The 15,343-nt window shown below is 43.3% G+C and overlaps 2 protein-coding genes across 2 annotated transcripts; both read left to right on the forward strand.

Moving 5' to 3' along the window:
• Positions 1 to 5,052: 5,052 nt before the first annotated feature.
• On the forward strand, positions 5,053 to 6,598 carry LOC137427597 (globin-3-like). Its single transcript, XM_068117203.2, has 3 exons — positions 5,053 to 5,376; positions 5,620 to 5,845; positions 6,205 to 6,598. Exons 1-3 carry the CDS (start codon positions 5,255 to 5,257, stop codon positions 6,304 to 6,306), a joined length of 450 nt encoding a protein of 149 aa, XP_067973304.2. The 5' UTR covers positions 5,053 to 5,254; the 3' UTR covers positions 6,307 to 6,598.
• Positions 6,599 to 11,779: 5,181 nt separating this feature from the next.
• Positions 11,780 to 14,420, forward strand: LOC137427596 (globin-3-like). Its single transcript, XM_068117201.2, has 3 exons — positions 11,780 to 12,397; positions 12,641 to 12,866; positions 14,059 to 14,420. Exons 1-3 carry the CDS (start codon positions 12,210 to 12,212, stop codon positions 14,158 to 14,160), a joined length of 516 nt encoding a protein of 171 aa, XP_067973302.2. The 5' UTR covers positions 11,780 to 12,209; the 3' UTR covers positions 14,161 to 14,420.
• The last annotated feature ends 923 nt before the right edge of the window (positions 14,421 to 15,343 follow it).

Below are 15,343 nucleotides of genomic sequence, written 5' to 3' on the forward strand. Positions count from 1 at the left end.
GCGTATCTTTGTTTACTGTTTCTTCTGTTGTCTGATCAACAGCGATTCTGGCAAATAGATTCCCTGGTCTAAGCTGTACGGAGAAGTAGCCTTGATTGAAATGCCTGTACAACTTTGAAATGCATGTTTCGTGGAGTTGCGTCATCTGTGCATAGTACACTGGTAGATATCTAGCATAGTTCACCTTGTTCATTGCGAAACACCAAGGGATCACTCTTCTGACACAAGCCAAGTGAAGCATCCAGTCGCCTTCTCTATCCGCACGAATCAACCCCAGCAGGGTCTCTACCATATCAATATACATCATCCAGAAGCGAGCCAGGTCTCCATGTTTGGTTCGCAGAAAATGTAGGTATTTCGCGAACATGTCAAAGCTCTGTACACATGAATCATCATCGAGAGCAGCAGCGAGAGTCTCGTGGCAAACATCCTCCTTGATGCTGCGAATTTTGAGGTCAGTGCTTCGAATCTGGGGTTCCTTGTCAGGATGATTGCTTTCTATTGTTACGTGGTCCCCTCGGTGAATACCTGGTCTCGGTGACCCCCGGACCGTGAGAGGAACTCCGCCAGCAAGCTGTATTATATATGCGCTTTCGCCACGCAATCCATATGAATTTCACCCCGGAGACAACTGATGTTCAAGGATATATTTCCAATGGTAATGATACCATACAATTTCAATGACACAACCACGGAGATTTTCCCCGAGCAATCAACAATACACAACCATCAACAATTCCCAATTCACAAACACTTCCCTATGAGTAAGATGGCCATCTTATATATGTGTGTCCCGGTGAGTACTCACACCCCCTTTCGGTCTCTGCTCCTCACAATGTCTCTGGGCCCCTCCTGACCAAGATACTGGTCGGCGTCTCCGCACTCGGGCGGTTGAACGAACCCCGGGTGGACGTTTCCCCACCGGGCAGGTATCGTACCAGGCACCGTGGCTGCAGCCCCTCGTGGCCACGCGGAGCGGGTACGATAGAGCAAGCCAAACCCCACGCCGCTTGCAAGGCGCGTTAGGCCCCAACGTGCGACCCGCACGCGTCTGTTTAGACGGTGCCGCGAACGATACCAGACGCGGGGTCGATGCACGGCCCCACGTCAACTTGACGTCTCCACCGGGCAGGTACACGTCCCGGTGATTCCTCTCGCCAGACGGGCTTCGGAACGCCGCTTTTCCACGCAGCGCAAGGTCGATCCCACCTTTTGGTCGGAGCGGGGCGAGGAAGAATAATACTCGTCCTTTTTTCCTCGTGTCTTTTCCTCTTCCGTTTCCGGTCACTTCCGTTTCCGGCCACTCCCTCAGAAGGGCTCCTGACCCTCCAACCACAACAACTACACAACAACTTAATATACTACACCCGGATAAGCAAAGACCTGAATGGTAATTCACATACATTCACATAAATATGTAACACTATCCACACCTGGAAGCCCTTCCAAATGATGCGCATTAGTGCCTCGTACATCAACTTGTGGAGTCGCACAGCACGGTTGTATTGCTTGCCTTCCAGAACCCTGTTGATGGAACCTTCAGCGATTACTCCTGACTCAACAGCTACATCCCGAAGGCCTGCATCTCCAAACATTTTCCCAATGCTCGACATGAAGTTACAGATGGTATGGAAGTTCCCCATCATGAGCACGATTCTTCCATATCGATCGACATCTTTCCATGCTATTTCGGTCGCCTTAGCAAATAGTGCCTGGTCTAGCACCACCGGTATACGCTCAAGCTGAAGTGATGACATGATGTTCAGAGCTTCTCTGAGGATTTCTTGCACTGTTGCCATATCTGTGGCAGGCGCGTTTATAGTCGGCAGGTAGCCAACTACATCTTCCGTCACCTGAACACGATCTCTAGTCATGATGTTGAAACCAGTCCACGAACTGATTGTCTGGTCGCATGGTTCCAGCATGCGAGTCATAATCCATACGTGATTTCGGCGCTGCGCAAGGGATGTTGCGCCTGCAAGAGTGTCAGAAAGATCTGCAGGCTTGATTGCAGGTGGGCCCTCTCGTTTCCCACCGCTGTATATTGGAACTAAATCGCTGGATGACGGGATAGATCGCTTCTTATCTGCTTTGGATACTGCCGATGGAGGTTGGGGCGGCAAACACGACTGCGACTTCGGTTGGACGATGATACCGTTGACGCGATGCGATGTTCCGCCACCACTCAGCGATTCCTCTAGCCTGTCGATGTTATCGAATGCTAATACAGTCGGGACCGAAGGGTGCACATGTGACGGAAGTGGTACTGTATCTTTCTCCACACTTGCTAATTTGTCTATGCATAGCGCTGTCTCGATTTCTTCCAGAACTGTGTACGAACATCCGTGCCCGAGTCGATTCAATATTCTGATGACCTCTGTATTACCGGTGAGCGTTTTCATGACCCACGGAAGTAGGACATGCTTCGATGTTCTGATGGTACCCCGGTGTACAGCATTGATGATATCTTGAGCCATCGACCATACCAGTGTGTCGGCACGCGCAGAGCTACCCCCACTCCCGCAAATCAAAGTATGCAGAAATACACGAAGAGAATCTGGTATCTTCACGTAATCTGAAGTGAGTTCTGCTAGCTGAGGCGGCCAACGTTCATTGTAATGAGCATCTTTGATCTGGTGTCGCAGTGAAGAAGCTGCACGCACAATGTTACTTTCACCGTCCGTTCGTTCAAATGCTTTCACTTCTGCTTTCAGGTTTACGCACTCTGCAGCAATCTCTCGCTTTGTCAGATTATCGGGCATCAAGTATACACGGTGTTTCACATTGAAGAAGATGAGCGATTCTCCAAACTCTCTTTGTAATGTGCGCTGCAGATTCTTCTTGATGGAGTCACGAACATCAACTGAAAATGTATCTGAAGACAGGATATCTGTTGCAACATCAACTATTGGAACAATCCTCGGGTTCAAGAACAAGTCAGTGCGAATGAAATTGAATATACATCGTATCATTTCTTTTTTCTCGATATTATCTTCAATGTCAGTTTCTACTTGAGGTTTTTGGGGCCGTGTGTAGTTTCTATAGCAGGAGAAGTGGTAGTGAGCCTCAGCTGCAACCATATCTCGTGTAGTCAATGCCAAAACTCTCTCATCATTGCGAGCTGTCGCAGCATCTCTTATTGTCTTATCTGCTCGAAGTTCAACAGCCAAGACAACTGTTTCACGGGTACGACTGCCTTTTATGAATTTTGAAGCACGCTGGCAAAAAATGCATTTATCATCGTAGACCGTTGAAGTTGATCCTGTCTCTTCCCGTGATGATCGCCGTCGCACCGCATCGCCAGTATCAACTGAAGAACTTCTAGCTGCATTGGTCAAAGTAGCTAGGTGGTTTTTGTGAGTGAAGTCTGATCTACAAGCCCTATGGTATAATATTGGAATATTAGGAAGTTCAACTGCGCCTTCTTGGACTAGCTTTAGAATTGGATAAAAGTTTCTAACTGCGGCTGCGTCACACAATGTCTTCCAAGAACTGTTGCCCGCTGCCTTGCTTAGTTCAGAGAGTGGCGACTTCTTGCTGCACAGGATGCACGTTCCGGACTCAGGTTCAATCTTCGCCCGTTTCGCCTCGACACCGGCCATCTCAGCTGAAAGAACAAAAAGACTGACGTTAGATTACTCCGATATCCGAAAAGCTCGCCAGCTTACATAGACATACTCATCCAAGTCAGTGAACATGTTAGATGGCGCCACAATACAACTCTATAATAGAGTTGTATGTGGCGCCATCTAACATGTTCACTTTTAGTTCTTAAGCCACCCACCCCCCCCCCCCCCCCCCCCCTCAGAAATTAATCAGGTCACCGCAACAAATCTCAGACTGAGATATAGAATATAGAATATAGATATAGAATAGACTGACGTCACTTTCGGCACTGGGTTCTGTGGGTTGATTATCGGCGGGAAATTCCAACTGACATAGTTTCGGTTTGTGGAAAGTGCATGCCTTTTCATATATTTTTTGTGTACACTCGTGGTGGATGATATGTTTTAGTTTTTGAGTTATTTTTATAGACAGATAAACGGTGTAGCACAATGCATAATTTGGAAAATCATACCAGTGTTGTTTCACTAAAAAAAGTACAAGTCTAATAATAAAATATTGAAAAATATATGATTTTTTTTCGATAATTGATTTTTATAATAATTAATCTAAAACAAAATGCTTCATATTATTTTTTATTTAGACGGTACACATCGGACGTATATTTAGTCGTCAACCGCACATCGATAGCTAGTATAGAAGTCCAGATACACGTGCAACAATGTACCCCACCAAATGGGCATTTTCGAGCTGGGTGGTTTCAAAGATGGCGTCCATCCGGGCACTAAGCTACCGTTCTCAGATGTCCATCACACCTTTTCTGACACTTGAGACATTGGTCTAATGGAAAATCATAATGAGAATTACTCCCCCCCCCCCCCCCCGGAGCATTCACTTCAAAAAATGGCCGGTTGGCTCAAGGACTAAGAAGAATGGGAAAATATTTCCCAATCGAGGTGTGCAAAGTTGGTAGAGATCAATTCCAACAGACTCACAGCTGCAATTGCAGACAAAGGTGCTTCCACCAAGTATTAAATCAGGGGGTGGATACCTGTCCAACCAAGACATTCTAGTTTTGTATTTTTCATTTGGAAGTTGTGCGTTACGATGTGTAAATAAAGGTGGAAAAAGTCTGACAATGCATTAATTATAATTCCAGGCTAAAAGACAAGAAAAGGTGAAAATTTTGAAACGGGGTCTAGACTTTCTATCGGTACTGTATGTACATACATATACAGTGGGGTGCAAAATAACGAGTCCAGTAGGATGTTTATTAATCGAGACACAAGAAAATAAATAATTGTAATGTGAAACCAAAAGCACTTACAATGGATTTAAAAAAAAAAAGTGTCTTTATATACAATCAGTAATATTAATACACAGTATAAAATAAATAGCAACACCATTCCTTAAACTCAAAAAATATTTTTTGCAAACTCATCCTGTGAGCAAATTCTTTATCGCTCCACTTATGTTTCTCAATTTGTTGGCCAAGCATCAAGAATAAAGAAATCGCTCTGGACCCGAACTTGGTCACGAAATGCAATTGCAAAACATTTGGAAACTTCCCTATGAATTGCAAAACACAATTCCATCCTGGGATACCGTATAAAAATAGCTCGAGGCATAATCTGCATTCAGTCGAGACTACCAAGTTCCTCTCGAGTTCCAAGACACGAATTATCCAGCCATGCCAATCACCGATCACGGACAACCGCCAACACTGAGTGAGGGCGACAAGAAGGCCATCAGAGAATCATGGCCTCAAATCTACAAAAACTTCGAGCAGAATAGCTTGGCCGTTCTCCTTGAGTAAGCAATTTTCTTTTTATGTTCATGCATTATTTTGGTAGTGAGTGCAGTCACCACAAATTAAACAGGTGAACGATTCACACCTTAGATAAGATGCATCATTCCCATTTTAAGAAGAGTCGTCATCTACTGAAGTGAGCACAGAGTTCGGAATTTCAACTGCCTAATTATTTTGTCGAGTTATTTAAATTAGCACAGAAACAAAGTCAACTGGTGAAATTGTATCCTGTGTGTGTGATCCAGGTTCCTGAAAAAGTTCCCGAAAGCCCAAGACTCGTTCCCCAAGTTCTCCGCGAAAAAAAGTCACCTGGAGCAAGACCCTGCGGTGAAACATCAGGCTGAGGTCATCATCAACGCAGTCAACCACACAATCGGATTGATGGACAAGGAGGCGGCGATGAAGAAATATCTGAAAGATCTCAGCACAAAACACAGCACAGAGTTCCAAGTGAACCCCGATATGTTCAAGGTGAGTCTGCGATGTCTCCTGAGGAAGGAGATGTGGTTCAGTCAATGGGAGATATTTGGAGCTGAGATACGGTGTAATAGGTAGTTACAGTATAACAGAGGGTACATTACAATGATAGTTGTCTACTTCGGTATCACCTTGTAAAACGTACAACCTGTGTTGAATTATTGTGATTCATTTGACCTTGTATATTTGGAGATTGCTCAAATCCATTCAGAACAATAAGAAATTGTAATAAAGGTTCATTGTGTGAATGCAATTTAATTATCATGACAAGTGCAAGACCAGAATAACAGCAATAGTACAATTGTGAAAACAATAATGCGCAACTTCTCTTTTTGTCCAACATTGCCCACCAGGAATTGTCGGCCGTTTTCGTTTCCACGATGGGAGGCAAGGCGGCGTACGAAAAGCTGTTCTCCATCATCGCCACTTTGTTGCGCTCGACCTATGATGCTTAACGAGTCAAAATCAGTGGAACCCGACAGGCCTTGAGCCTTGCTTTGCCACCTCATCTATCCCAGCATGCTTTCTCATCACACCTTTCCCAGCATGCTTTGCTCCCACACCATGTTGTTATTCCATTCCAAACAAGACCAGCCCTGATAAAAAAAAAAAAAAAAAACAATGGATCAATGATAATGAATGGATAATCCAGTTTGAGATGCTGTTTAGAAAAGATGGAATTAAATAATGAATGTTGAGCTTCCGTGATTAATCCATTTCAGAATAAAGATGTCAGCAATAAATGCACTTCAAGTCTGTCTTTTGTTTTCTGAAGTTTCATATTACATGAAAAAAACTTGCAAAAAATACGTACAATTCATGTGCATATTCATGAGGATTGACTAAAACACCGAACATTACCAAAATACAACTCGATCCAAACGGTTACAAGGAACGAGTGTAATTAAACAAAATAAGTACCGGTAAGTAAATTTCGCAAACCGAAGCAAGCAAACTTCGATTTATTAATTACACATTTCAATTGTTTTTTCTGAAATGAGAACTTCATCCCAAAATAGTGATTTTTTTTTTAAAATACAACATCGAGGCTCGTGTAACAGCTAACATTAATCACATAAAAACAAACCGACACATAAAACATATGATAAAGGGAGCGGGAGACAAGATGGGAAGAGAGAGGGAAGCACACAAGCACAACATTTGAGAGCAGGGACATCGGGAGATCTGTGGGAGGGAGAGGGCTTGGTGGGGAGGGGGGGGGGGGGGGAGAAGTATGAAACACACGGACACTGCAAGGACTTCCAGGAAAGAAGTTGGTATTTCAAAAGAGTGGATCTGGGGTGAATTCGCGGGGGTAGAAAAGATCAAGGTTTTTGGATGGGGGGAGATAAGAGATGGTGGTGAACAGCTGTTTTAAAGATCTGGAGGGAGGAGTGGGATTGAATAGTGAGGGAATTTGTTCCAGAGACGGGAGAAAAGAGGAATGAAGGAGTGAAGGTGAGCAGAGAGTCTTGATTTTGGCAGTTTCACCATAAGAGGGTTGCTGGCAGATCTTGTGTGACCTGTAGGAATATTTGGGGGACAGAGCCCAGAGAGAGCTGGGGGAGCAAGGCCGGAGAGGAGTTGGTAGAAGACAGAAAGACCATGAACCTGCCTGCGGTGAGTAAGTGAAAGGCCCTCGGAGATAGCTTCATCACGGGAGATTCCAATGATTCTGAATGCTTTGGTTTCAACAGCGAGAAGCCGAGCTAGGTGTGAGGCAGGAGCAGCGGCCCAGAGTGGAGAGCAGTATTCCATTGAGCTGCGGATGAAAGCCTTGTATGTGGTGAGTAGCTCAGTTGTGCCAAGGAAGGACTTCACACGACGGCGGATGCCCAGTCTGCGACTGGCTTTGGAGACCAGCTTGGAAATGTGGTTTTCCCAGGAAAGATCATGGCAGATAGTGAGACCCAAAAGCTTGAGTGACAGAACTTCTTGGAGAGCATTGTTCAGAAAGTAGATGGGAGGGTTGTCCAGTCGGTCTTTTCGGAGAGACATAGTGAGAGTGTGAGATTTGTCAGGATTGAAAGACATGTTCCACTTGTTTGCCCAGTCTGTGATTTTGTCCAGGTGTGCAGAGAGTGAGGCGGCTGCAGACTGCCGATCTGAGGGATGACCTATGGAACGGCAGAGAGTGGAGTCATCAGCAAAGTGAAAGAGAGGATTTTCCAGAGAGTCGGAGAGATCATTCATGAAGACCAGAAAATGATTCCCAAGATGAAGACCAGAAAATGATGCTTGAGATTCCCAAGCTATTTTTTCAGCAAAGTAATTGTAACTTGAAATCTCGAGGTCTAGAGACCAAACCTCCGTGCCTGTTGTTTGTGTCCTTTATGACGCCCCTAAGAACAGTAAGTTTCCTGTTTGGAATGATTTTCAATTTTGTTTGACTGCCAGACAGATACACTAAAACATCACCTTATGCTCGCTCAGGACGAGATTCCGTACAATTTGCCAAATACAGAGCCAAAGTACGGCTAAACTGCAGGATTGTGTTCCGATTCATGTTCTTCAGTGTTCAAAATGCAACATTCAATTTCAGTCAAGTAGTTCCTTGATTATAGACTGATGTCTGTTGACAGACTGACAGGCAAAGTGACTGAACCAAATGCTTACCTCTGCTTTTTTTCTCTGCGTGCCATTTGTGAAAATCCCACATTCTCTTCAATCTCATTATTCCGTCCAGATCTTCAAGACAGCTGTTCACCACCATGTCAGATCGTCCCCAATCCAAAACCATGATCTTTTCTACCATCGTTAACCTCCCTCCTTCATCACTTGCAAAAATTAAATTTAAAAAATCCTCATATCCGGATCCGGATTCAGATCTTCAACTAAATAGAAGCAATTCATCCTTCTCACACACCCAACCTGTCCACCAAGTTTTGTCTGCATCCTTCCACAACGTTTTGAGATATCGTGATATGTATATATACGACACAGGGATTACCGTACCGTACCAAACCATACTGTACAGTGCCGTACCGTACCGTTCTGTGCAATGGTAAAGCGCCATAAGCGACTTTTTAAAGAAGATACTCCAACTTTAGTTTTGGATGTAGCAGATGGGAGCGACATTTTTTTCCATGCCATCCCTACATAGAGAGTACTAGCGTACTCTCTGAACATCAGTTGCACCTTAACTACACGTACGTTTATTAATTAAGCGCCATTGGAAAGCACATTTTCGACCATTTAGACTGGTGAGACGCCTTAGACTTGTGAAGACCCTTTTAAGACCCTTTATACACCATTAACGCCAGGGGGGTTGACTCAGCCTGTCATCCTTCCGAGGTCGGCTAATTGAGTACCAGTTCACTGGTAATTCCCAGCTTGTCGTAAAAGGCGACAAACAGGGTTGGCGGCAGGAAGGGCATCCGGCCGTAAAACATTGCTTCAAATAGGGGGCCAAAAAAAACAACAACAACCACGGTCCCCGAAAAAGGCCAACCCCCGCTTTGCGGGGAAAAATGGCCTCTAAAGGTGGTTTTTTTATACACCATGAGATTTTTGCATCCTCGAGACCCCTCAAACCTCTCTATACCTTTAGACCCCTTGATACCTTATAGACCCTTAAGACGCCCCAGAACCAAAAGACCATTGAAGCCCACAGGACCCTTAAACACACCTAAGACTCCTAAAGACCCCCAAGACCCCCTAGAACTCCAAGCCATTATGACCATCTACGACCAATAAGGCCCCCAAGATGCTTATACCCTAAGACAACAGTCATCGTCATGGCCATCCCATGTAAATTCATATTCATTTGAGTTCTTTGCATATTTATATTCCACTGTTAAGACCCTTAAATCCCTATGACCCTCAAGTCCCTTGAGACCCATGAACCTTTGAGACCCCAAGCCATTATGACCCACTATTTGCAAGGTGAGATAGGGATACCTTTTCAGGTTTGTTGTGTTCATGTTTGTTTACAAATTGCATCCGATACTTTGTTGAGCATTTCACATACTCAGCTAGTCCGACACTCATCACTTTGTGCACCCGGTTGAGTTCCATCAAGCCACTCCCACCCTCTCGTCTCGGCAGGAATATTCTCGAGATGCACTGGTTTTGTAAAACATTTTGTGGATGGTAAGGAGTTTTTTTGTTTTGATGTCTGACTTGTTGATTTCTCATTGGGGCCAGTTTATTATTCCTCAGCTATATTGGAACACTGGTATTGCGAGCTGGTTTATGGCTTTGATTTTGTTGCCTGGGGAGAGGTACAGTGCATTTAGAAAGTATTCAGACCCCTTCACTTTTTTCACATTTTGCTATGTTGCAGCCTTATGCTGAAATCGTTTAAATTCATTTTTTCCCCTCATCAATCTACACTCAATACCCCATAATGACAAAGAGAAAACAGGATTTTAGAAAGTTTTGCAAATTTATTAAAAATAAAAAACTGAAATATCACATTTACATAAGTATTCATACCCTTTGCTATGACACTTTAAATTTAGCTCAGGTGCCTCCCATTTCTCTTGATCATTTGTGAGATGTTTCTACACCTTGATTGGAGTCCACCTGTGGTAAATTCAATTGATTGGACATGATTTGGAAAGGCACACACCTGTCTGTATAAGGTCTCACAGCTGACAATGCGTATCAGAGCAAAAACCAAGCCATGAGGTCGAAGAAACTGCCTGCAGAGCTCAGAGACAGGATTGTGTCGAGGCACAGATCTGGGGAAGCCTACAAAAAAAATTCTGCTGCATTGAAGGTTCCCAAGAGCACAGTGGCCTCCATAATTCTTAAATGGAAGAAGTTTGGAACAACCAGGAGTCTTCCTAGAGCTGGCCGCCTGGCCAAACTGAGCAATTGGGGGAGAAGGGCTTTGGTAAGAGAGGTGACCAAGAACCCGATGGTCACTCTGGATGAGCTCCAGAGATCCTGTGTGGAGATGGGAGAAACTTCCAGAAGGACAACCATCACTGCAACACCCCACCGATCTGGGCTTTATGGCAGAGTGGCCAGACGGAAGCCTCTCCTCAGTGAAAGACACATGAAAGCCCGCTTGGAGTTTGCAAAAAAGCACCTAAAGGACTCTCAGACTGAGAAACAAGATTCTGTGGTTTGATGAAACCAAGATTGAACTGTTTGGCTTGATCTTTTCTACCCCCGGTAATTCACCCCAGAGTCCTTGCAGTGTTCATATGTTTTATTCCTCTCCCACCTCCCCCCAAGTCCTCCCGATGTCCCTGCTCTCAAATGTTGTGTTTGTGTCCTTCCCCCTCTTCCCCCTCTCTTTTGTGTCCTTCCCCCTCTTCCCCCTCTCTTTTGTGTCCTTCCCCCTCTCTCCCCATCTTGTCTGCCGCTCCCCTTGTTTTTTGTGTTTTGTGTGTCGGTTTGTCTTTTTGTGTGATTAATGTTAGCTCTTTCACGAGCCTCGATCTTGTATAAAAAAAAGAAAAAAAGAAAAAAGGTTAATTTTTATGTTGCCTGTTTTTGTTGGTTTACCTTGTACAAATGCACACTTGGTGCCGGATCTTCGCCAAAATCGAATCAAATCGTCCTTTCACACACCCAACCTGTCGACCAAGTTTCGACCAAGTTTTGTTCGAATCTGTCCATAACTTTTTGAAAGAACGTACAATATATCGGTTTTAGCCCTATCAATCAATGGTGAAGAATCATTAAAAAAAAACATTTCAGATGCAGATTCGGATCTCCACCAAAATATAAAAAAATTGTCCTTGTTACCAACCCACGAACGTGTCCACCAATTTCGTCCGAATCTGTCTTTAACTTTGAGATATCATGATACGTATCGTTTGTGGAACTATCCCTCAATGGTTAAGAATCACCTACAAAAAATACAACCCGGATCCGGATCAACACGGGAATCTAGTCAATTCGTCCTCGTCACACACCGAACCTGTCCATCAAATTTCATCCAAATCCGTCCACAACTTTTTGAGATATCCTGCTCACAAACAGACAGACAAACAGACAGGGGTGAAAACGGAACCTCTGCCACCTTCAGTGGGCAGAGGTAATAATTGCAATATGAAACAAAAAGTACTTTCAATGGATTAAAAAATCTAATCTGTCTTCATGAATAATGAATAATATAAATACACAGCATAAATAACACCACTGCAAAAAAAGCAACAGCAACACCATTGCAAAAGAGCAAATTTTTATCATTCTGCGTATGTTTCTCAAGCTGTTATCTCGTTCTTGATTATCACCCCTCCCTCCATCCCTCCCTTCCCCCATCCCCATCAAATTGCAAGCATTAATGCACACTTGCTCTGGACCCAAAGTTTGGCAAGAAAAGTCAAATTTCAAAACTTTGCTATGAATTGCAAAACACAATTCCATCCTGGGATATCATATAAAAATAGCCCGAGCCATGAGCTGCATTCAGTCGAGACTCTACGAAGTTCCTCTCGAGTTCCAAGACCCAAATTATCCAGCCATGCCAATCACTGATCAACGACCACTGCCAACACTGAGTGAGGGCGAGAAGAAGGCCATCAAAGAATCATGGCCTCAAATCTACCAAAACTTCGAGCAGACTAGCTTGGACGTTCTCATTGAGTAAGCAATCTTTTTATATTCTTTTGGTAGTGCATTTGGTAGTGCTACATGCGTTATTTTGCTAGTGACTGCAGTCAACACAAATTAAACAGGTAAACGATTCACACCTTAGATAAGAAGAGTTCTGTCATCTATTGGAGAGTTCGGAATTTCAATTGCTTAACTGTTTTGTCAAATTATTTAAATTAGCACAGAAACAAAGTGAATTGGTGAAAATGTTTCCTGTGTGTGTGATTGATGCAGGTTCCTGCAAAAGTTCCCAGAAGCCCAAGACTCGTTCCCCAAGTTCTCGGCCAAAAAATGTCACCTGGAGCAAGATAATGAGGTGAAATGGCAGGCGAGCCGCATCATCAACGCAGTCAACGCTGTAGTCGGACACCTGGACAACGAGGTGGCGATGAAGCAATATCTGAAAGAGCTGAGCGTAAAACACAGCTCAGAGTTCCAAGTGGATCCCAAGATGTTCAAGGTGAGGATGCGATTTCTCCTGAGGAATGAGATGCAGTTCTGGCATTGGGAGACATTAGGAGCTTGGATACAATATATTGTACGGGAGTTATAGTATAACAGATCATTACAATGACATAAGGGTTGACAATGTCAGCTTTGGTGGTGCATGAGGGGGGGCGGGGGGGATTTTTAAAGTATAGGTATAATTTTGCTCCCTCAAGAAGAGCACGAGAAAAATCCTCGAGCCTTCCGCATAGACTGAGGGCAGACCATGGTCTCAGGTATAAAACCTAAACTTCATTAATCTGAGAGAGGGTAATTCAACATGATATATAAGTGGTGTAAACGGAAGAAGGCATCAAGAGTGGTGTACTTTATTATGTTCTTTTTTTGGAGGATTTTGGCTTTTATTTTTTTGAAGCTCTGCTATTTCATCATCAGTCCCCATATCTTAAATACATCAACTCTCATATAAAAGGGTGGAATTTTACTTGACCGGCTCCTTTCCCGCATGTTCTCGCAGAAGCACAATCACCTCCAGTTGTTTTGATGTTTTTAACGAAACGCCTTCTCTTAAATTTCATCAAACCCCTGCCCTCCCCCACCAGGCAACCCCCAAATGCTACGGGTGGCTACAGTCCCCAGCAAGGGCCTAAGGATAACTAGCTTTTCCTCATGCCAGAAATATATACTTGTTTACTCTGGTATGACCTTGTAAAACGTACAACCGGTGTTGAATTTATCGTAATAATTTCATCTTGCATATTCGGAGATGGCTTTTTAAAAAATCAAACACAGCCTGTGGCCGCTTGGCTGCATCATTTTCTGAGGGCGTGGCTGTGCCACTGATGCAATGCCAACCCTGTCCCTCATTACCAGTAAGCGGGTACTCATTGTGCCGACCTCGGAAGGATGACAGGCAGAGTTGACCTGCCTGATGTCAAATCAATGGCATGGCAGGGGCTTGAAGTCAAGGCCCTAGGATCTTAAGCCGGCCATCTTAACCGTTAAGCCAACACCAACCTTTGGTGATTGCTAAATTCCATTCAGAACAATAAGAAATTGTAATAAACGTTTATTTTGTGAATGCAATCTAAATATCATGAGAATGCAAACACAGAATAATAATAATAATAATGATAATAGCACAACTGTAAAAAAAAATTTTTTTAAACAAGCAAGTTATCTTTTTGTGCAACATTGCCCACCAGGAATTGTCGGCCATTTTTGTTTCCACGATTGGAGGCAAGGCGGCGTACGAAAAGCTGTTCTCCATCATCTCCATTTTGTTGCGCTCGACCTATTATGAATAACGAGTCAAAATCAGTGGAACCCGACGGGCCTTGGGCCTTGCTTTGCCGCCTCATCTATCCCAGCATGCTTTCTCATCACACCTTTCCCAGCATGCTTTGCCCCCACACTATGTTGTTATTCCATTCCAAACAAGACCAGCCCTGATAATAATGAATGGATAATCCACTCTGAGCTGCTGTTTATAAAAGATGAAATTAAACAATGAATGTTAAGCTTCCGTGAATACATTTCAGAATAAAGATGTCAGCAATAAATGCAATTCATGTCTGTCTTTCGTTTTCTGAATGAAGTTTCATATTATAACGAAAAAAAACATTATTCATGTGCATATTCATGAAGATTGACTAAAACACCAAATATAACCAAAATACAACTCGATCCAATCATTTACTGAGAATAAGTGTCATAATAAGTAAATATCTCGGAGTGAAGGAAGCAAACTTCGATTTATTTATTTATTGTATGTATATATATATATATATACACACACACACACATACAGGGTGAGTCAAAAGTAGCGCCCGATTTCTGTTTATATATATATATATATATTTCTGTCAGTTGATTGTTTGTTTACCATTTGTATTACAGTGTACAAGAAGGTAGAAATAAATGAATGACATGTTTATCGAACCATTTATTCAGGGGAAAATTATTACGGAAGTGTACCAAGCTGTTTTACTTGCAATTTTCCAAGTGCCCTACCTCAGACTTCTTTGCAGTGGCTACCGACCCTGTTGCTTCAAATTTCTCGACAATCAATGGTATGTTTCTTCCCTGGGGTGGGTTAATATCGAATTCCTGTACCAAACGGCGTGCCGCCATCGTTGGTTGTTCATTACATTTGTGGTAATGTTTCACGGCCGCAACGCGTTGATTCATTGAAAGGTAATTCATGGTTCAATTTGGTGCAACTTCAGTAACTTTCCAAACTCTCAGTAATAACCTGCAAAACAAAAACAAAAATAAATAAATTAAGAAAATTAATAATCTGCAAGACAATTATTAACAACATGACATCCCAAAAAGAATCTGACACCCGAAAAAACAGAAATGGGGCACGGGCGCTACTTTTGATTCACTATATATATATATATATATGTATGTGTTAGAATATAAGACCCATCGCTTCGCTGACAGAAATTCCAATCTTTGCTGCGATGGCTAATCTATGGGGGAAGA

This window comes from Myxine glutinosa, chromosome 5 (genome assembly GCF_964187855.1).
Source record: "Myxine glutinosa chromosome 5, kmMyxGlut1.1, whole genome shotgun sequence".
NCBI lineage: Eukaryota > Metazoa > Chordata > Myxini > Myxiniformes > Myxinidae > Myxine > Myxine glutinosa.